Below are 22,428 nucleotides of genomic sequence, written 5' to 3' on the forward strand. Positions count from 1 at the left end.
CGGCAATTAAGCCCAGCGGGTGGAAAAGCGCTTGGTCGGCGCACGGTGCGTATGAGCGATGGCGAGCGAGGGGAATTGATACCGGAATGCCTACAGAGTACTCGTAATATAAGCAGGCGTCAGCCGGCTGGCATGTGTCATCTTGGATGGCGGCCATGGCGACGATAATGTTTAAAAAGCATGGAAAGGTATTTCCCTCCTTTTTAAGATTCTGGTTGCTGACGGAGTTGCGGTTTGTTGTGTGATCAGATCACGTAGGGACACATTCTCAAATAAATATTTCGCTTTTGGGTCTGGAAAGCTTTTATAATCTTTTGTAGTTACTATTAAGCTGATTCAAACAAGTCCAGCACGTGAGTTGAATACAAGCATCCTGTGATAGGTATTGTGAGCTGAAACAAGAGGTGTTTTCTTTCTTTAAATTCCACTGAACTAGCTTATCATTTAAAATTGGCGCGGAACGTAATGGTCGTCATCTGCCCTGAGCTATCAGCTAAATTCTCTATATTTTTCTTCAGTGTTCTAAAACAACTGCTTTAGTGAAATTTGCTTGTAAATAAGAATACATTTTATTCCATTGAGATAGCAGAGTGGTTAGTCCTCCAAGCTTTCCCTACGCGTATATACATATTATATCTGTGTTCCCTATCCATTGCCAAGCAGCCATTGTGATGCGTTATTCCTGAAGCGCGCTTTGCATTTATTTCGCTGGGTGTGCTCATTAATTCCAATCGAAGGACCATTCTAAGGCCTGGCACGCCCAAACTTCCACATCGCGCGCTCATCGCCCAAAATTAACACAACCCGCTGCCGACCGACCGATTCATTCATAAAAAACTTTCGGCCCAGCAATTTAAAGCTTTAACACTGATACCCACGACTTGAGTGGGAACTTCTTGCACAGACCACGTTGCCTGCTTTTCGGGGCAGCAGCCGTAACACAAATCGAAGTCAGCGCGGAATTTTGGATGAACTTCCTGCGGACACACAACCTGACGCCTCTAGATTTACACGGGGACTGAAACCGAATGCGAAAAGGAACGAGTCTGATTGGGTCGCAGCAGCCGCCAAATGGAAGAAGCTGAGCAACTTCGTCGGCAGCGAAAGTGAAACGTAACGCATACGCAGCGTTGACCCGCTTCCCCACATGGCCAGCCGAAAGCTTTAGCCCTCGCGAGCTTTCAGAGAGCAAGGACACCGAACAGCTGACTTGTGTTATTAAATCCGCCGCCTTGCCGGGCGGCCTCCATAATTGTTGTTGTCATGGGTCCGCCTTTTCTATCGCCAAGCAGTTGTGTTTATGCAAAGATTTGCTGAGGGGTTATTAAGTAATTGATTGCATTCGCCAGCGATTTTAACTGCTCTCGACACCGAAGGTCGCGCTAATCCTATTCGGCAAATACATGAAAAACTTATCCGGCAGACATTTGATGTGCGATGTGTTAACTAGCATCTCAACTTATATTATACACAATTAACGAATGGGCTCTTGAAAGGGAATAAGATAGTTACATTCTATAAGAACATCAAATTATAGTTCAATTTGGAAAGTCGAATGGGATGCTATATATGAAGTAATTCATATCAAGAAGAATTACATCTTATCGCTAAACTATTGAAAGTATTTAAAAATGATTCAAACCTGAAACCCGAATGTTCTTTAGACTTCCAAGCAATAAGTCCTCTAAAAGCTGTTTTGGACTCCCTCGTATCAAAACCTAGTTATGTACATATGAACAATCCGTATATGAACGCCTGGATATGGCTATAAAGCCTTACTGTCATCCTTCCCGTTCGGTTCCTGTCATTACGTTGATAATTTGATTTTCATTGTCACGCTCACATCGCATTGTGCGTTTCATTAGCAGCAGCCCTAAAATGCCTGTATACTCAACTTCGTCTTGTCGAGCCCTTTATTTAATGGGGAAATTAAATATGTGTATGTGGCACGAAAATATTTCTTTTTTCTTGTTTGTGTATATTGTAATTGTGATTGTTAGTGTGATATTTTATGAACGACTTGTCACATTAGGATAGCGTACAATAAAGTATGCAGATGGGCTATTATGCTCCATTGGTTCAAACGACTAATAATATTAGTTTTTGAATTTCCCCTTTAAAAAATACAAAAGCGCATTTCGATCAAAATAGAAATCAAATCAATCGGACTGTCGTAGCAGATTTTCGATTTTACGCCTCTTCCTAGCAAAATCCCTAAACACATTTGCGGTGCGCATCGTCACTAGGTGAACTGCTCTTCACTGAGATATCCAAAAGCTAAGCTTGCTACAAAAGCTTATGAATAGTTATGCTAAATTAGAAAGTTCCGCACATAACTTAAACTTTGTAAGGGAGTGAAGCTTAGTGGTTAAGTTTTTAGTGGAGACCGAAACCTTAAAAAGGTAAAATGTAAATGAATTTTGGCACTTAAGCGACAAACGAAAACTATTTGCAATCTTAGAGAAGCTTTTACAACTGCATGGCCAAATGTATAATTTGTTTTCTTTTTTTATTATCTTCATAATCTTAATAGCAGTAAAGTAGTGAAGGAATATCATAAACAAATATCCAAAAGTATTGTGTTCGCTGAAATAGCAGTGCTATGAAAAAATAGTAACAAAATTCAACATTCCTAAGATCGCACGATGGTAGTTGAGAAAGTAGCTGGAAAGCGCTAAGCCTAAAAGTAAAGCCTTAAAGTATCCAAAGCCAACATAGACGAGGCTGATTGGTTATTTTCAATACAACTGCAGGATGAGAAAATCCAGAAGATTGTCGCTGACATGAATTATCCTAAGATACCATTTCGAAGACATCAATCCGATATACACATTGGGACAATGTTATTACATTTAATCGCGAATGAAAAGCGTTGGGATGAACAAATACTCTCGATTCAGTGGAATATAACCACAATGATAAATAGTACCACTAAATGTTCCCCTTTTTTCTCTTGTATGGTTATGAGCTCCGAGAACTTAATAATATTTGATTTGATTTACTTAACTTATTTGTTTGGAGGTGAGCATTGAATTATTGCACATCGAGGTGGACAGAAATGATAAAACATATACATTTAGAGTTTGTCTGAATAAATGGAATTTTACAAACATTGAAATTTACAAATCACTTTAAATAAATTAAAATTATGTCTAACTTGGGAAATATCCTTGAAAGAAATCTTTAAACTGTTTAAAGTCCACAACCTTAAGAAAATAATATTTGTTAATAGGGTTTAGTTGCAAGAAATATCAATAAGGTAATACTTATAAAAACCATAAGATTTAAAATTTCTTGCGAGATTTGTCTATGGAATCGATAAACTTTCTGTGAGAAGGATCACTTTTGTTGCTGACGTTGCTTCGATTGCAGAAGGGCGGACAAAACCAAAGACAAAACCAAAGCAGTATCTAGCTCCTGCTGATTACCAGGTTCGTTGTCCAAAGATATTTCAGCAGCACGTTCGTGAAATCGAGCAAGGACGCGAGAGCGATAGTCGACACTGCCCGCCAGCGGATTTCCAGTAAGTCGAAGGGTCTCTAGAAGCGGAAGATTGGCGACATGATTGACTTCATCAAGCTCCTCGATCTGATTGGAACTAAGGTCCAGGTTAACCAGTGAAAGTAGTTTTCGCAGACCACTCAGTGTCTTGATTTTGTTTTGAGCTAGCTTCAGAGTGACTAGGTTTCCCATCGTCAAATGCCAGTCCACACACTCTGCTATAAGATTCCCAGATAGCGAAAGCAACTGGAGTTGAGGAAGTTCGGACAGATTTTGGACGGTCCGTATTCGATTCTGGTCAAGGATTAGGTGTCTGAGTTTTGGAGCTGTTCGTACACTGCCATCGATTTGGGTTAGCAAATTGCCGGTCAGGTCTAGTTCTGTTATCTCTTGCCACGCATCCGCACTGACCAAGGCACTACCATTAGAAGTGGAGGGACCGGAACCGGAGAGGGAAGCAAGTATAGTCTCTGGCAGCAGGCTGGGCACATCGCAGTGCTTGTGCAGATTGTCGCAAAGCAGGACTTGGTTTATGTTTTGTATGGTTGTGTTATGAACACAGATTGTCTGGAGAGTCGGCTTCAGAAGTTCGATGTCCACAATGTTTTCGGTAGACAAGGCCGAAAATTTGAGCGTCTTGAGATTGCGAAAGGCATTTAGATTAAAACTATCCTAAAGATGCTAACGGATGTTGATCTGACTAAACTGAGAACAGATTCCGCCAACGATCATCGAACTGTTGCCAAGCTGTTGCTGTTGTTATTGCGAATGTGATGCCAAGCGATAGATATCTAGTAGAAGATATCCCAACCTCTAAGCGGAAACAAAGGATAAGAGCTGGAGGGAACTTCCACCAGATGACCCCGATGGAGATACCCTGAGTCTCGCGAGGAGGCAGCAATTTGTCACTAGAGGACGACTGTAAACTAATACTGTAGCAGTGCTGGAGAAACCACTGTGATTAATCGTCAATCAGAATCTATGAAAAACCTCGATAGTTCTGGACACTCAATCATTAGAAAAAGAGCAAGAAGACAAGATGTATCAGAACAAATGAGTGGTTTCTTAAGTTATCTTATCTTGTTTATTAAAGGGAACTCTTTTAGCAGATAGTTTCTTGTTCTAATTTAGTATTAGTAAAATATTGAATAAAAATATTTGAAACTTGGTCGAAATAGCCAGTCAAAATATTAGTAGTGCCAGATAAATCAGCAATAATAATCAAATTTATGCACTTTTAAGCAAGGTTTCTGGTTGTGTTCATAGACAGTTCCTAGCATTTTTAAAATCTTTCTTGACATTTAGTCCTGACTAAATGTGGCGTCGCATACTACCGGGAGGCTATATCTGATAAATAACAGATTTCTGCTATAAGAAGACTTATGTTGAAGTGCAAAATAGTATTGCGTGCACTTCTACTACGGTTAAAAACGCAAAACGAACTCGTCGTTGGCCAATATTTTTGTCAAAAGTTGCTGCATCGCAGAAATATCCAAGCATCTAACCTCGCATTTCTTTTTTGTCTAAGCGTTTTGCTGTTCGTTCTGCAATAAAGTCTTTCCCTTTCAAAAGTCTTTCCCTTCATATTCTTTCCCTTTCATATGCGCATCTATGCCAAATTTCGTTCTAACAAACTAAAAAAAATATATCCATTCGAAATAGCTACATAAATCGTCGTCTCATCTTTTAAAAATAGCTAATAACCAGAGAGAATACTGTAGTCGAATACTATAGTAGTTCCCCGACCATCAGATACCCGTTAATCAGCTAGTGTGAATTCGAAAGCGAAATTTTATCGTTTTTCTGGGATATCGCATTAATTGGGAGTTAAATGAGAAAAAGTTTCAAAATTGTTCAAAAGTGTGGGCGTGACCGGTTTGACGGCTTTAGGGCGTTAGAGTGGGAGTGGCAAAAAGTAAAAAAAGCCTGTGAGATTTGTTTTTGTTTTTGAACACTCGTGAGGAAAATTCCTGGCAAGGAATCATGGCCCTTGGCTTGAGGGCTGTATTTTTGGTAAACGATTTTCTAAAATGCAGAACATTTGTTCAATGAGTTAAGCATTACAGTTCCTTGTTTCAATATTCAACAGAATTCTTGATTTTGGATACTTTCCGGCGAGCATAATAATGATCCCAAAGCCCGAGAAACTACCAACAGACATTGACTCTTACATGCACATCAGTCTACTCCCACCCCTGGGAAAAATTATGGAGAGGCTTACCAGGATGTTACCAAAGCGATCTCGAAATTCCAGTTTGGCTTCCGCTTGCAACACTGTAACCTTGAGTAACTATAGAGTAGTCAACTTTGCTCCAGAGGCAGAGATTTCTGTTAAAATGCAATGAAGAATGTTTTGCCGAACATTTGTCAAAAATTGGCAGGTGCAAAACGACGACTATGGATATAAAGGTATCCACTACGGTTGCCATCTTGGGGCGGAGGTATCAAGTGCCGTTTGCCCAAAGGGAGATGATGAACACTATAATTGGCGACTTACTGAAGTACGGGATAATTGAAAGAAGCACGTCAACAATTTTGGTGCAAAAGGCAAACGGAGAACGGAGTCTATGCGTGGACTATCGGGCTTTAAACGAGGAGATACCATAAAGAAGCGCTATCCGATGCTAATCGTAGAGGAGTAATTGGCAAAGCCATCCGGAAACATACTTCACGACGCTGCATATGACCTCTGGTTACTACCAGCTACCGATGGACGAGAAAAGTAAGCATTTAACAGCACCAGATGTAATGTATGAATTTAATGTCACTACGGAGTTCATACGAGAACTGAAACACCAACGGAGTATTCTCAATTATGTGGAAGAGGTAATAATTGCATCTAAGACTAATTATATAACAGGAATTATTTTGATACTGTAAGGTTGGCGGGGCCCATCCAAATGCGATGTTATGAAAACGAATTTGACTTTTTAGGGACACGTTAACACGGGCAAAGGGATTCAGCCAGGCAACGAGAAGACTGAATGCATCAACGAATATCAAAGGCCATGTAATGAAACAGAAGCACGCAGATTTCTGGGAATTTCAGGATTCTTCCGAAAATTTGTCAAGGAGTACAGTATAATTATCCATTAAGGAAATTATTGAATAAGGATGTGGAGCTTGTATAGGGGGGAGGATCAGGAACAGGCGTTTTAATGACTAAAAGAAGCCTTTGCATCGAAGCCAACAAAATATCATGAAGTACACACTTACGCTAGAAATATTAGCAATAGATAGATGGATAGATTCCGTATATATTTACTGCGATCTCCATTTCTGGTGGCGCCAATAGCAAGATGGAGGCTCGAACTACAGAGTTTGATTTCACTTGTAAACATCGACCAGGAGCGGATATGCCACACGTAGATGGCATGAGAAATATCTCTCACAGTAGTAGACAATGTATTACCGATTGTACCAACTGATGAAGATCGGGTGTATGCGCTACGATGGCAAGACCCAATACTGGCGCAGATATTTGAAGGAGAAGAGTTCAAAATGGGTCCAAGTAAAAGGAGACTACGTTATTGAAGAGAGCAGACTACGCAAAACGGCCAACGGCAACAAATTAGGTGTACCCCAGCAATCCGCTGCAGGATAATAAAAGCAAGCCACGGCGACACAGGATATAACGGCACGGATAAGACAATCCAACGTATTCAACGGAACGTTTGGTTCCCACGCAAGAGGAGGTATGTGAAGTCGTACATTTCTTCGAGTCCAGAGTGCTGTAAATACAAAGTAAAAGGAGGCAAGCCTGAAGGGTCACTGCATGTAAACGACACGGTACCTATACCATTCCGTACAATAAATATGGATCACATAGGCCCGTTCCCAAAGATCAAAAGTGGAATATTCACATTTAACACGCTCCGAGAAATCGAGTCCCACATCTCTTACTACTTACTTTTTATGCAGAAATGTTTATTTGTGGCTCATTTCGAAGCTTTCTTTTCATTAGCCGTAAAATATTTTCCATGGGGCTTAGATCTAGACTATTTGATGGCCAATCTTATATTGTAGCCAATTTTTGGTCCTGTTGGCTCTGTGCGAGGATGCTCCGTCCTTCTGAAGAGTTCATTTACCACAAGTGACACGCTTTTGAAAATTTTGTAAACATTTTCTCATTTTATTCACCCATATCATCGAGAAAAATTAGATAGTGACTAATCAGAATGAATTTTCAAAACTGTTTAAAATTTATTCTTATTTGCATCTAAACATTATAAAAACAACAGTATGCTTAGATATATTATTAAAGAGTCCTATATACGGATTACAAAACAAAATCGATAGGACAAATTCGGATGTACTGCTACAGGAAGAGAGAAGAGAGCAACTAAATCGAACGGTTAAGAGGATGTAAAAAGAACCCGCATTAACATTTTCCGCAAACATTTTCTCCTTATGTCGACATTTCTAACACCGGAATAAAGCACAGAGGAAATAAAATAAAGGTTTCGCCACGTTACATTTAATTAAAAATTCCCAAAACCGAAAATTCATAAAATTAGCCAAGCGTCTAGCCTAAGGAATATACCTTACATGTTTTTTGGCTTTTAACCTTAAATGGATTTTTGAGATCGTCGATCGCCTATCTTTAAGTACTCGTCTTGGCTTTCGATAATTCGGCATACTGCTTGGCGAATACGAATCGGTGATACTGTCTGGCCAAGTTAGAGCACTGAAGGGGTTCGTTTGGAAACCGTTGATAGCAGTAAACCAGCTCTTCCTCGAATTTTTCGATCTCGCCCTCGCAATCCTTGGCCCATTTTACAGGCGTACCGAATAGTTCTTGAACCAATTTTAAGGATTTTCCGAACTCTTTTTCCTCGACTTCCAGAGAACGCTTCTTCCAGGACTTGGCCACCGGAACAGGATGCAAGGCACGCTCATTATGCTGCTTATGTTCCATCGTAGTAGGCATATCGGAACACGGTTCTTTTACTGTTTTTTGCTTACACGCTTCACAGGTGGTAGATCCGAGTTCAGTACCTATGACGGTGGCATGCTTCATTCTGTCTACCACATCCCGAGTAATCTCAAATGCCGTTGGATTCTCAATCTGCACCGTTTGCGGCTTACTGTTCCTGGCTCCCATTTCTGAGAGTATTGCCTTATTTATTTTAGTTTGTTCTTCGTTTTGGAGTGACGGATAATTTTAAATATTTGACCACAAAAGCAAAGATAGCTAACAAATTACTTTGTAGAAGAAAAGGTTATACTAGATTAGTCATAAAGGAAGTTGTTTGGTGTCCTTCTGAGCTATAAAACTATAAAAGAAATTCTACATTGGGCATGCAGATTCTATGACGCCTACGTTACCACTTCTACGCATTTCGAACATGTTTTGACATTTTTTCAATTTGTGTTTGGATTGCTAGTCTCTATAGGTATGCATAAGCCGCAAAAAGCAGTCACGCCCACAATTTTGAAAACGTTCTGTTATTTTTTTGATTTCACTTTTTTCCCTGCCAGGGCCAACAACAAATTTGAAACAACTTCCAGGAAGAAACTTTGGTTTCACCACTTTTGGATAATCCCTCTAAACTAACGGCAAATCAGTTATAAATAGCTAGATTTATTTCTTCCATAAACTTTCACTTGAGTGTTTGGCGGCAACAAAAATGGGACTAACGGGCGGCAGGACTAAGGACAAACAAGGACATAGGAAGTTCCTACGACAGCAGCTGTTATGCTGCCGACGCCCAACCCACCGCACAGTGGTCGCCGTTGTATGGAGAGCGCGGCCATAAGTACTTTCAGTTGAGGTTGCACAATATTTTATAATACTACCTCTAAAATCGTATATAAAAATTAGTCAGATCGGACTACTCTTTCATATAGTTGCCAAAGAGCGATCGGTTTTAAATGTTTTGTATGGAAATGTTCTAATATTTCGTTTACTTATACAAATAAAATTATAAACGAATACAAATAAAAGTAGTAGGAATATAGGAAAAATGTATGCCCACATCAGACCAATGTATTGCAACAGCAAGAAAAGTTCCAAGAAAAATCATATTTAATGTTCCTTATAGTTTATATCAAGCATAAAAGTTAAATAACGTAACTAATAATAATAATAATAATATAAAATCAAATGAGTATAGGTATAGATATGGTGAATTATTCTAGTAGGCTTATAGTTGATTTTAAGAGTTTTGACTTTTGCTAACATGGAAGTTGTCTGTTGGGGGCGGAGCTTAAAAATATACTATGTTTGTTAAAAAAAATTGTCGTATGCTTCAGCCTAAACATTTTTATGTCTTTATCTCTGTATTCTGCAGCTTCTTCAAAAAGTTATCCGATTGACACTAAACAATTTCTAATAATTGAAGGAGCGTGAATTAATATTGCACTGAAGGGGAATGGTATGGATATTTTTGAACAAGTCCTTTGGCAGTTTCGGAATTTTTCTGGTTTTTAAAATATGCTGTTGATCCTGAAAATGAATTCTTTGTCAAGGCAGACAAATCCAGGAAGAAACAGCAGACAAATCTGGATTACTAAACAATTTTCCTGCCTGGTTCCCGTCGTTAGATTTTTCACTATAAGCCCCTTTTTACGACGAAACTCAGATTGAATAAATTGTTTGCGTATTAAAAACTTTTTTTTTTTTTGCTTCCTCAGAACAAATTTGGCAAATTTTAAGATCCTCATATATATGCATTTAACGGTGAGAGCCAAAACTCAAATCGTTTTTTTATACTTTTCTAAGAGAGCATTTCTCCAAATTATTCATCTGAGTTGGAATTGCTCGCATATGTAAAACCTTGCTCAAGAATATATATACTTTATATAGTCGGAAACGCTTCCTTCTGCCTGTTACATACTTTTCATCGAGTCTAGTACACACTTTTACTATACGAGTAACGGGTATAAAAAGGTAATACATCATTTAATAATTCTTTCTGAAATATATGTGTATGAGTAAAATGTCCTATAGAGCAAAATGGTTTATATTTATTTTTTAACGTATCTCAATACCTACAAAAACTTTTTTAACTATCATTTGAATAGGGCGTAGTGTGGCAACTCTGCCCTGAACTCAAGCGCCACATTTTACGTATCATATGTAATTATATCACAACGTAACGAAATATCGCATAACGTAGACCAGGGCTGCAGCTACGAAATGAATAACGAGAGGCAATAAGTTGGACAAATAAAATAATAAATTAATGTTTATTTAAAAAAGTAAGTTCGTATCATCCGGTTCTAATCCTTTTTTGTATTCTTGCGGCTTCAAGCCACAGTGCTTTTTCCGGTAAGAGGGCACGAAATTTAAATAGCCATTATTCGTGACCGGTCCCTGATTGGTGAACTTCTTATTGGAGGCACACCGACCCTCGAAGCGGGACGCAGTATTCACTTGGGTCTATCGCTAGTCCTCACAGCCGCTAGTCTTGGTACACTCTCTTCTCCGCTGAACACTTCCTCGGCGATGACTCTTTTCCAGTCCCTGCGTGGTGTGGGTGGCTCGCTGATGTATACTAGATCTCCGCGACACATTTGCTGGACACGCTGACACCTCTTCTCCCTGCGCACGATTGTGGGCAGGTACTCATGCACCCATCGTTTCCAGAACCGATCCCTCATCATTCGAGCAATCCGCCATTGCCTTCTTGTGGCACATGCCCTGGAAGCCGGTCAGTCGTCTCCTGGAAGACTTGGTACATCGGATACACCTTTCAGTTGATCTTTATGTGTCAAAGTGGCCTCCTGGTCCGCTGAAATTGGCAAGTCTGTGAGAAGTCGAGAATTCACTATGTTCTCTTCCTCGATCAGCAAGTTCTCCAGCACGGGCTCCTTGCGCGCGAGCTTCTTCATTGTGTGCGCTAACACCTTCTTTACACACTGGACCATTCGTTCCCTTGCTCCACCCTCAGCTGGCTTCGCTGGACAGTTGAATATCCACTCTATTCCTTTAGACGACAGCTCGCCCTGGATCTTTACTGACGAAGTTCTTTCCATTGTCGCTTCTTATTCTGACCATCGGTCCATGGCGGCATATGAAATTTCTCATAGCGATAATGCATGAATCTGTTGACAAATCATGGACCATCTCCCAATGGATTGCTTTGGTTGTTAGGCATGTGAATAACCCCCATCTCTTCTTTGTAGGTCGCCCAATTGTCACATGCAATGGTCCGAAGTAATCGAGGCCAGTATACTTAATGGGCCATTTGCCTCAAGTCGATTCTCCGGCAGGGGCTTATCTCAGGCTGCGTCGATCGCGGCATCCGCAACTTGCAGACGTTGCATTTAGTCACCAACTTCTGTAGCAGTCTCCTTATGTTCGTTATCTAGTAATTGCGACGAATCTCGCCGCTGGTGGCCTCAAAGTTTTGGTGGCTCATTTTCTCATGGTGGTGATGAACGATTATGTCCGCCAGTGCGTTCTTGTGCGACAGTATAATTGGGCGACGGGCACCAGAGGGTATAATTGGCTGCTCTTGTTCCTTGTGCCTCCACGAATTTCCTCGGCGAATGCTTCACTTTGCGATAGCCGTATCAATGTGCGCTTAGCGTCGGCGCATTCATTCGATGTGAGTACGACACCGTCGAATAAACCGTAGGACCCATGCTGTCGTCCTTACCAGTCGGTTGAATCTCGAAAATCCACGAAAACGTGCAGCTGCAATGTCCGCACACGTCCAGCGCACTATGGGGCATTTGGCCTGTTTTTTTTACAATATTGTGTTTTTCACAAGTATGCAAATTTGAAGTATTTTAGTATTAATAGATTGGAAATACGTTAAACTGTTTTGTTATAGCCCGCAAAAGTTAATTTAACAGTGCACCGTTATTATAACAGCTGTTAAAGTCGGCTGTTGCGAGCTTATACCACGTGGCTGCATTGAGCCAAAATTTAACTTAACTTTCAAAGTGTTAAAATTTAAAAAGAAGAAGAGTATAATTTGAAATGGATAATCAATCTTTAGGTTTTTATTAGGTGTTGCTATTAATATATTGTTTATTGTGTGCGTCTCTTTCTAATAATTTGTACATTTAGAAAGGGGTGTCAACGTGTAGTTGTTTGAAACAAATTTCAACTTTGAATAGAGCTACAACAATTTGTTCAGTAAGTGTTTATATACATGTTGTAGTGTGTTCAATTCCTAACTCATATCAGGTAGTCTCTATGTGCGTTTTTTGCGGGTTTTTGAGAAATTTCATTTTTTAGGGAACAACATCTCGATTGCCAATGGTGCCCTGCTGGAAGTGTGGCGAAAGAAAAAGGGTGTTCGTCAAAAGGAAAAAGCTATTTTCACTTTTATCAGTGGTCATTTTCTGATCGCAAGCTAGACTTTAATGAACGATTAACGAATAATAGTAATAACGAATGTTTTCAGTCAATATTTTGCGAAATTGGAGAAAATGCGATCGAAAAATAAATGAATTTTCGAAAGTTTATTCAAAGTGGTTAGAAGAACATTCAATCCTTATCCTAAAGGAAAAAAAGAATAATAAAAAGGAAAGGAAATTAGCTGGACGCCCGAAAACGTCATATTATTTAAAAAGTTTGAGTGGCCGAAGACAGCAAGCAGATGATCTCGTAAGGGCGCAGAATCACAACGAACGTCTTTTGATTAAGCTGCAATGCTAGCTGCACGGAAGCGCGGCCTGCTGGATCTGGCAGACATACTTAATATTCTTTTGTTGAACCCAGCCAAGGCAAATAGAAATAATATCCCATAATGTCATCAATAAATTTAAAGAGGCGGGTTCGAAAACATAAGCGGCTCTTTTCCACTAGAAGTCATTCTAATTTTAGCTTGCGAATTAGAACCTGACACTGATTCTTCATTGTAAAGAGGAAGACGATTATGAATTTTTATACAATATGGAAATTAAAAATGAACTTTAAAAATATATATAAAAAAAAAAAAATGTGGCGGAGTTGGGACACGCCCACTTTTCCAAAATATTCCTGGGGGCATGTGCAACACATAAATCCAAATATCTCCCATAGCTTAGGAGTTATTAATTTTTGTAAAAAAAGGCCAAATGCCCCACAGTGCACTGTCGTATATGGTTGTTTCGTAGTCGCATGCCTTGCCCAATCCAGAGATTGACTGCACAGTCAATTCTACAGTCCGCTATTCCTTGTCGTAAGAGGCGACTAATATAGCGATAGGTTCCTCTAACCATGCTTGTCGGGGCAAAAGGAGGAGGCCCACCGAGCCTCTCTTTCGGTACCACGGGTTGTGCAGCTATCCAAGACTGCACATTGAGGTAGGCCCCCTGGTGGGAGTATCGTGGTGGCTGTGGTTGGTACCCATATCGCGGGCAGAGCCTTCGTGTTCGACGTTTGAGTTACGGTGCTGGTGGCGCAAAACTCGGGTGCTGTGACCCAGGGATCAGTAGAGATTTTAGGTAGATCTCGCTCCTCAGCAAGGGGGAGTGCTTGCCCGGCAAGCAAGTACTCAAATTGTGAGGGCAATGGTTCATTTAATGATGGCGTCACTTCAGGTTGCCGGTGGGAACATTCTCATTCAATGTCTGCGTCGTTGCTCCGCTTACTGCTGGCAGCAATTCATTCAAATTGCTCACGCTCGGGTTTCCTTGCGGCCTCTGCTTCCCTTTCATTTGCCCTTGACTTGGTTAGTTCCTTTTCAAAGGTTGCGATCCTTTCCAATAGTGTCGTGGAATTGGTAGTCTGATCTAGGTTTTGTTCTATAAGTAAATCGGTATACAATCGTTTAAATCCAAATGCTCTTGGATAGTACAAGTCATATTCACTTTGCCCACCAAGCTTAATATTTCTAAAGGTAAGACCAGACACGACATACATTAAAATGCATACAATAAATACTAAGTGTGACTTCCTTATGATATCGATCCAAATTATCGGCAATATCGATGGAGGGTTAATTCGTTCCGCGACAAACATCTAATATTATTTTTTCTACACAACTTTGTAAGCAGCGGCTCAATTATACAAATATATTCAATGACCATAATTAAAATTGAACGCCCTTTTCTTTGGGCGGTCGACCCTTAGATTGTCAGTTCATAAACCGCGATGTATGGAGTATTTAGCTCATCATATGGGAGTTCGACAGCTCATCTCATTCGGAATGGCTAGACAATCATATTTATTCGTCATTAGCTAGGAACCACTTACTATGCCCGAATGGGAGCACAATATTACCGGGTGCCTTCGTCACCGCCAGCTATTAAAATCTGCAAATTTAAATGTAAATGGAAATATATGTACATAAGAATTTGAAGAAATACTTCTCCTCCTCCTCCTCCTCAGCCACCAACTGAGTTCTTGGCCAAACTGGGATCCGCAGTCTTGGCCACACTTCTGGCATTGGTGCAGGCTCTTCCTAAGCCGCCATGCGTTCTTCAGCGACTGCTTTTGACGGTGCCTTCGTCATCGTGCTCGTCCTGGTTTCGTTGGTGTCCGGTGGCGGGGGTGGACACAGGTAGCTGCTGCTCCTGGCGGTGGGACGCAACGTTAAATTTTCTCTCCTCTATTGCATGATTCTGCACTCACGCCAAGATTTGACTGGCTATCGCTATAAAGCGGGAAGAGGAAGGGGTTCGTTGGACGAAATGAGATGGAAGGGAAGGGGAATTTCTTTGCCTTAAAAAAACTTCTTGGTGCCACATGTAATTTTACGGCCTAAATTCCACCAGTTGGATAAATGGCTAACAAACATTTTAACGTTCTCAAGAATGGCCAATTACTGTGCCTACTTTTGGGCCGAGATCATGGTAAGAAACAAGTTACTCGCACCTTAACGTGCTTAATAATACTTTATAATCGATTAAATGAATGCACTAAGTAAAGTTTACATATTATGAACACACACTTTCAAATTATGCTGAAAACAGAAGATTCAATTAATTGTGCACAACCTTCACTAAATTCAATCAATTCAATTAAGACAGGCCATTAAGCCCTCAGGAGAGCCCTTTGTCAACCAAAGTAATTGTGTGTCATAATTCCTAACAAAGGCCACCCACAGAAATTCTGGCTTTGTTACAGACAGGGTGAGGAATTACCTGGACTGAGGTCAATGTGTTCGTCATATCAAACCGAAAACACTTGAAATTAAAGTGTTTAAGGTACATTACGTAAGGCTGGGAGACCGCTCCCAACTTCCTTCTGACTGGCCAAGTGTGAAAATATGCAATTCAAATAAAAATCAATGTTAAATGCCTTAAATTAAATGACTTAGGAAATTAAAGAACCAGATATACTAAGGTAACAAGCGCTTTCGCAGCAGTTAAAGGAAGTCAGGTCAAAAGAATCTCAGTTTTCCTTCATAATTAGGCCAGTGACAATTAGCTGGCTTTCAGTGCACCTACAAACATAATTAAAAATCTTGCCAGTCCAGCGGTGGTTGGCACCAACCAACCGAAGTTACAGATCGCTGTGCATGATAAACAGGATTCGGTTTCCGATCCAATCTCCGGGCCTCGGGGGAACAAGTAGACGCCATAATTGCGGACTATACCATTGAAAGCGATTCAATTACTTGCCGAATTGCAATGTCTTGTGTGTGACGCGGCTTTACTTAATTGCGTTGGTGGACAGACGTTTCACGTTGCGTATGCGTAATAAACCGAATTATCGGATCGTAATAGGTCTGTTACGGAGAGGGCCGCAGGGCCACCAGTTATTACGTATCCGCAATGTATTGCAAGTAGAGATGCGCTCAAAGCATTGGCTTGTCAGTTGTATTTACAATAATCTCCTTTTCCACCGGTAACCTGTAAATTATGGAAGTCATTATTGTATCCACAAGGTTTCCAGCCAGACGCTTTTATTATTTCTGGCAATATTTATTTTCAGATTATATGTATGCAAAATGATTTTAAAATTTACAACAAATGAAGATTCCGGAATTCAAAGCCATTACAGCCCAGCAGTAATTGCGAATTACTCTTCAAAGACATCGAAACTGATTTTTTTCTATTATTGTACCCCTGAAGCGGTTTGAAACACAGTAAAGGAGACATTGCGACAATACAGAATATAGTACAGTATTTTGCATATATGTACCTTTTAAATTTACATATACTTCATGAGTAAAAAACATTGTCCTCCTAATTCCTGTTCCATTATCTAACGGCAATTCGGTGTGCTGTTTTCGACCTTTCAAGTAACGAATGCCAACACTCTAGTCGTTGTGATTTTTCCTTTCAGAGATTGCTAAGTGAGTTTGCGAAGACGTTAATTGTCAAATAAACTAAAATGCCAAATAAAAACAAACATTTGTCCCTTAGGAACAAATATTTTTGTCCTCCGACTTAAGACAGGGAAGAACGTTTTAGTAGAGATACTCGACTATCTGATACCCATTAGTCAGTAAGTGTGAGTGCAGTTAAAACATTTTTCAAAAGTGTGGTCGCGGAAACGGCCAGGCTAGTGAGAGAATAATTATACCTCCAAAAACACTTCGTTCATCCTGTTACGTATGATACTCTTTAACGAGTCTAGTGTACCCTTTTAGTCAACGAGTATTAGTCCCGACAGCAAAAATATGTCCATGCCACAAAAAGGGTTTCGGGTAATTGGTCAACAATAAATATTTACATACTCATTAAACTTTTCACATTAAAGTAATACGGTGACCGGGGAGTGGACTCGGGAAAATCTGGACCTCGTACTAAACAGCAAAACTACACCCAAAACAAACAAGAACTGCAGTATCACGCTTAAAACTTTTTCTCATCACAAAAGTTTGCCCAGCTGCCTATCTCATAACTTTTTAATGAATGTACCTACCAATTCGTAAAATTGTCGGTAGGTGGATTATGAAAATTGTATTTGCACTTTTAGCAAGAGAGAACACTATAGTGAAGTTTTTCGACTATCGGATACCCGTTACTCAATTAGTACGATCCAAACAAGAAATTTCAATAATTTTGTTGGCGAATTGCCTAAAACATGAAACGAAAAAATGCGGTCGTGGTCGTGAAAAAGTTTTTAAGCAATTTGATAAAAATGTACAAGACTAATAAGATAATAAAAAAATTAAAATCATTTTTTAAAAGTGTGGGTTTGTTGAATATTTTTTCAACATTTTTTTAGTCAAAGTTCTATTATTATGCCAAAAAACCAAAACTACTTTGTAAAAATTTTTCCTCATTTTATTCCTCAATATCTATCGTTATTCCAGAAAAATTATGATGAAAAATGAATTTCGTGTTCGCATTCAATAGCTGAGTAACGGGTATCCGATAGTCGGGGAACTGGAATATAGCATTCTCTCTTGTTTTATTTTAATTGAACTTGATAGTTTCAAAGTAAACGGAGTGGCATGGACCTTTTTTTTTAATTTGATAGGTGTATTCTGTGGTGTGTTCTGTTATCTGTATTCTGATAAGCATATGGGAGTCGGAAAAGGTTTTTTTATTTTTATTTATTGGATGCAACCAAATGTACATACTAAAGCTAGAGATATTCTAATGTCTATTGATCGACTATGATACATATGATTTGCATTTAAATAAATGTCAGTAAAAACTTGCCAATAGATTCGCATTAAGGGTGGTCAAAGCGAGGTATACTGGGACCTTGTCCCAGTAATTGCTATTAATTGCAATTAATTTCGTTTAATGTTGTTTTCAAATGTTTAATATTGCTTATCCTCAGTTCATCTTTACTAACGCTTTATATTTGTGCTGTTCTTTATCTTAGATTCGCTAAAATTGGTAGAAGGAAGCCTTTCCGACCCTGTAGAGTATATGTCTATATATTTTTGAATGGTATTACTAGCTGAGTGGACCTGGCCCTCCACATTCTGTAATTGTTAAGCTTTCGCTACCTCAACACAAGCGACTTAATCTGATCCATTGCAATTATTTGCCATAATTTGTTGACAAATTAATCTGTAATTTGGTATAGGTAACTAAGGTAACAGGAAAATGTAAGTGCAGTATTTTAAATACAAAAATCGACATAGTATATAAACAAAAACAATTTCTTGAATATAAGAAAGGAACAAATATATTACAATAACCAAATGTGCAGGCTTTTTTCATGCCGCAGCTTATTTCGTGCAGTTTTTATACCCGTTACTAGTAGAGTAACAGGGTATACTAGATTCGCTCCTCCTCAAAAGCAAGATCGACTCTTCTCGACACCGAGATCGGCGCGTCTCGATAGCAAGAATATTATTATTATTAATATTATCCCAATATTATTATTATTATTATTACAAAAATCAATATTCATTAGCCAACTGAGAATGATTTAATTTTGATCTGAATATGCTGAGATAGATTTTGAGATCGATACTCCTTAAATCGAGATTGTTGAATATAGAAGCGAATGATAGGCGTAAATACCGTATTTAGCTAATTTCTAATTGTACATTATTGTGAGCTTTATTGGTTTGTCGCGTTTATTTTGATAAGTTTTGCGCCTTAAGGAGTCCATCGTTTTTGAACTCCGTGTCGTTTTCAAGACTTTATGCTTTAGTGTAAATTTGTTCAGATAAATCGGGTTTTATGTTGCGAATTTCATTAAACAAAGTAGAAGGAAAAAATACCAGACGAGTCAATCTGGCCTTGTCCGTCTGTCCGTATGAGCGCCTCGAGACTAAGCAATTTCCATTGATAAGCCAAAAAATGTGGAACTTTCTCCTTCAAGCTCAAACAGGTATCTGATAGTCGAGAGGCTCAATGTGGCGTTTACAATGCAAAAACTTAGAATATAATTCATTACCTTTTCCATCCGTAAGTCAAAAGCCTTACACGCTGGTTCCCTAAAATGGTGCTTTCACCCAGCAGGCGACGTCAACTACAAATTTCTGAGGCTCTTTTAGCAGCACTTTTCTTTATTTTGAAATGCTTTTAGAGGTTTTTATTGGGTACTTTCTGGACCGCTAGCAACTATGTGGGATGCGACATTTGTTCCTTTCTTGCGGCTTCCCCTTTTGCTGTTTATACCTTATTCATTGTTCCAAGAACAACAATGTGGCAGTAGCCGAAGTGGGACGAAAAACGTTTTCATGTTTGCGTGATTTTTGTGTACCGCTGCGCCACATGACGTATGAGTGATTGATGTCCCAGCGGCCGTACTCACCAGATTACGTATACGTCATGTTGTGCGAATGTTGTAAATGGTCATTTAATTGCTCGAGCATATCCTTGCGGACTTTAGAGAGGGAATTGGATACGATGTTCCGATCAAAATTCTCTATTATGTTCCGATTTTAATCATCTTTAAAACTGAATTATGTGTACTCCGCTATAATAATATAAAAAATATAAGATTTTGGGCCTTTTCCTCTGTTCTACGGTTTCTTTTTACATAATAGTAAAAATATAAACAAAAATGGAAACTAGATTCGGGAAAGATTTAATAGCCCGTTACTCGTAAAAGGGAATACTTGATTCGTTGAAAAGTATGTAACAGGCAGAAGGAAGCGTTTCCGACTATATAAAGTATATATATTCTTGATCAGGATCAATAGCCGAGTCGATCTAGCCATGTCCGTCCGTCCGTATGAACGTCGAGATCTCAGGAACTATAAAAGCTGAAAGGTTCAGATTCAGCATACAGATTCAAGAGACAAATACGCAGCGCAAGTTTGTTGACCCATGTTTCCACGACCACTCTAACGCCCACAGGCCACACAAAACTGTCATTGCAAGACTTTTAAAAACGGTGTTGAATATTTTTCACATTTTTATTAGTCTCGCTAATTTATAAAGAAAACTGCCACGCCCACATTTTTGAAAAAATGTTGGATATATTTTCATAATTTTATTAGTGTAGTTTAAGTTCTATTGATATAGCGACTATAGCATTCTCTCTTGTTTTTTATTTTAATTTTATTTCTGTGACCGAATAAAAAATTAAGTTTTTAGTTAGTGCCTATGAATTTATTATTATTATTATTTATTTCAACGAGTCAGAAAATGTAAACGGGAAAAGAAGCATAAGCAAGAACCATAGCACATGCAAAATTGTATGGGAGAGAGTAGCTTTTCAAACCCTGCTTTATAGGGTTATTTTGTATCGAAATCTGCATATTTATTGGCTAGTTCAGTATCTAAATGGATAAATACCTGAGGGTGTTATTGCTCTGGGCGCACCCAAAAAGAAGAATTTGTTTTAAAACTCAGTGGAATTTAAAGGAATTAACCTGTGTTAAGTATCTAGAGTCGAAACGTTAGGCAAGATGCTTTAACAATTTTTAATCTCCTAGTACAAACGACTGAAAGCCAATTTTTGTTCCACCTTTGTCAGCCAGGTCATGGCGTTGCGGATTTCCGTCAAAATGGCTGTCAGTCAGCAGCAGTCGCAACCGCAACACAAATACCCTTCTCCACATTTCCTCCCCACCTTGACGAGTAAATGATTTATGTAAATTTCATAGCAATGCACCTCGCCAGCCATTATGGTGATGACATTGTTAAATGATTGAACAAATTTTAAATGGTGGGGCGCACATTTATATATAATTAACTTGGTACATGCACGACACCCTCTACCACTAAGACTTAAACATTCCGTTTGAAACATTCGGATGTTCCCCGAATGCTGGGTGGCAGTGTGTCGCCTTCCCATGTCATTCTTTGTTTTCCCTTTGATGGCACAATGATGTGTGTTGCAGAAGAATGCTAATGGCTGCGTCCCCAAACAGCGCTTTGTTGTGCCGACAGTACTCCCTATAATCAGTGTAAGAACTAGATATAATCCAATAGTCGAGTCGCTCGTCTATCGGTTACCCGTTACGAAGCTTATGGTAGTCCGAGATTCTTTCCCATTTTTGCCACTTGCCCCACATATCATCACATTGCTCACTACTCTCGACAGCCATTACCATAACACGCACTTATGTAAGTCGTAATTTAGCCAATTCCACTGGTAATGAGTGTTCTCCAGATGTTGACTATATAATTATTTTCCAGCAAGAAAAATTCTGTACCGTCCGTCCAGAGTATTTACCCTATCTAGTATACCCTTTTACCAAAGACACTAGATTATTCTAATGTCTTTGGTTTTACTCTACGAATAACGGGTATAAAATCATTGAGAAATCTCAATGTTCAAACAGATGGTCTCGGCACTTGATCCTGATCAAGTTCTTCATTGATTCCTTCTGCATTCTTTTCAGCGAATAAAAATTTTTTAAGCATAAGCAAAAGCTCTTCCGAAACATTGCTGTAGTGTTTTGCACCGAGTTAGTGCTGGACTCTAATGTAATATTCTATGGTATTGACTTCAGTACTAACCATCTTAGATTCGATTTAATTGTAAATATGAGCAAATTAAATTATAGTCCCCAGTGGCGGAATACTCTAACGAAACACCCGACATCTGCTTCCCAGTGGAAGGTGGCAATCAAAAGCGGCTATGGTCCCAGCTCCTCACCCCCTCGACGTCCACTGCAATAAATTGTAGCAATACATAAAATATATACATATGTTTCCAAACATTTCGAGTGAGTGTTGGTTACCGTTGTCCTTTGACCCGTATGAGGATGCCACGTTTGCGGATTTCGTGCCTCATATCAGCTTTTAATTTTGCGCGCAACTACTGAGCTGCAGTGTCAGCGGCTTTCGTGGAGTCATGGGACAGCGGAATTATCCTGCCAGGCTGCGTGGTTTTTGCGATTATGCAAATAAACGTATATCTTTACATTTTGCCGATTTAAAAACGAGCAGATGCTGATATTAATTCATTCAGGACGCAAGGTGGCCTTATTTGCTTAGAGCCTTGTCCCAGTAAATCTACTTTAGCGCCACGGGAAATCAGAACGAATGCCGCACAACAATGAGCGACATGACATGAACTGCCGCCGGTTAATTTTATTACCTGGCAGATACTTAGGCAATCAACCAACATGACTCTTCCTCACAGGTATACATGTATGTATGTATGTATAAAGCGGTTTAAGCTGGAAATAACGCACAGTGATTCAATTTGTGGCATGTTACTTT

The 22,428-nt window shown here is 39.3% G+C and overlaps 3 protein-coding genes and 1 long non-coding RNA gene across 4 annotated transcripts in view; all 4 read right to left on the reverse strand.

Annotated features, from left to right (window-relative positions):
* The window catches only part of LOC117144335, a 62,109-nt gene extending 54,616 nt beyond the window's left edge, over positions 1 to 7,493 (reverse strand). Inside the window, exon 1 of the mRNA XM_033309448.1 lies at positions 7,412 to 7,493. The gene's annotated coding sequence lies outside the window, so the exon portion shown is untranslated. The remainder of the gene's footprint in view (positions 1 to 7,411) is intronic.
* Positions 3,315 to 4,982, reverse strand: LOC117145044 (nischarin-like). Its single transcript, XM_033310553.1, has 2 exons — positions 4,945 to 4,982; positions 3,315 to 4,168 (listed from the first exon to the last, which is right to left on the reverse strand). Exons 1-2 carry the CDS (start codon positions 4,980 to 4,982, stop codon positions 3,340 to 3,342), a joined length of 867 nt encoding a protein of 288 aa, XP_033166444.1. The 3' UTR covers positions 3,315 to 3,339.
* Positions 7,494 to 7,795: 302 nt separating the features above from the next.
* LOC117144135 lies at positions 7,796 to 8,685 on the reverse strand. The gene has a single exon (XM_033309161.1). The coding sequence runs from the start codon at positions 8,603 to 8,605 to the stop codon at positions 8,105 to 8,107; it is 501 nt and encodes a 166-aa protein (XP_033165052.1). The 5' UTR covers positions 8,606 to 8,685; the 3' UTR covers positions 7,796 to 8,104.
* A 5,203-nt stretch (positions 8,686 to 13,888) lies between these two features.
* Positions 13,889 to 14,980, reverse strand: LOC117144487. The gene is made up of 3 exons (XR_004459646.1): positions 14,752 to 14,980; positions 14,639 to 14,697; positions 13,889 to 14,187 (listed from the first exon to the last, which is right to left on the reverse strand). It is a non-coding gene; the product is annotated as an uncharacterized LOC117144487 (long non-coding RNA).
* Between the last annotated feature and the right edge of the window lie 7,448 nt (positions 14,981 to 22,428).

The sequence above is a fragment of the Drosophila mauritiana genome, chromosome 3R (genome assembly GCF_004382145.1).
Source record: "Drosophila mauritiana strain mau12 chromosome 3R, ASM438214v1, whole genome shotgun sequence".
NCBI classification, from domain to species: Eukaryota; Metazoa; Arthropoda; class Insecta; order Diptera; family Drosophilidae; genus Drosophila; species Drosophila mauritiana.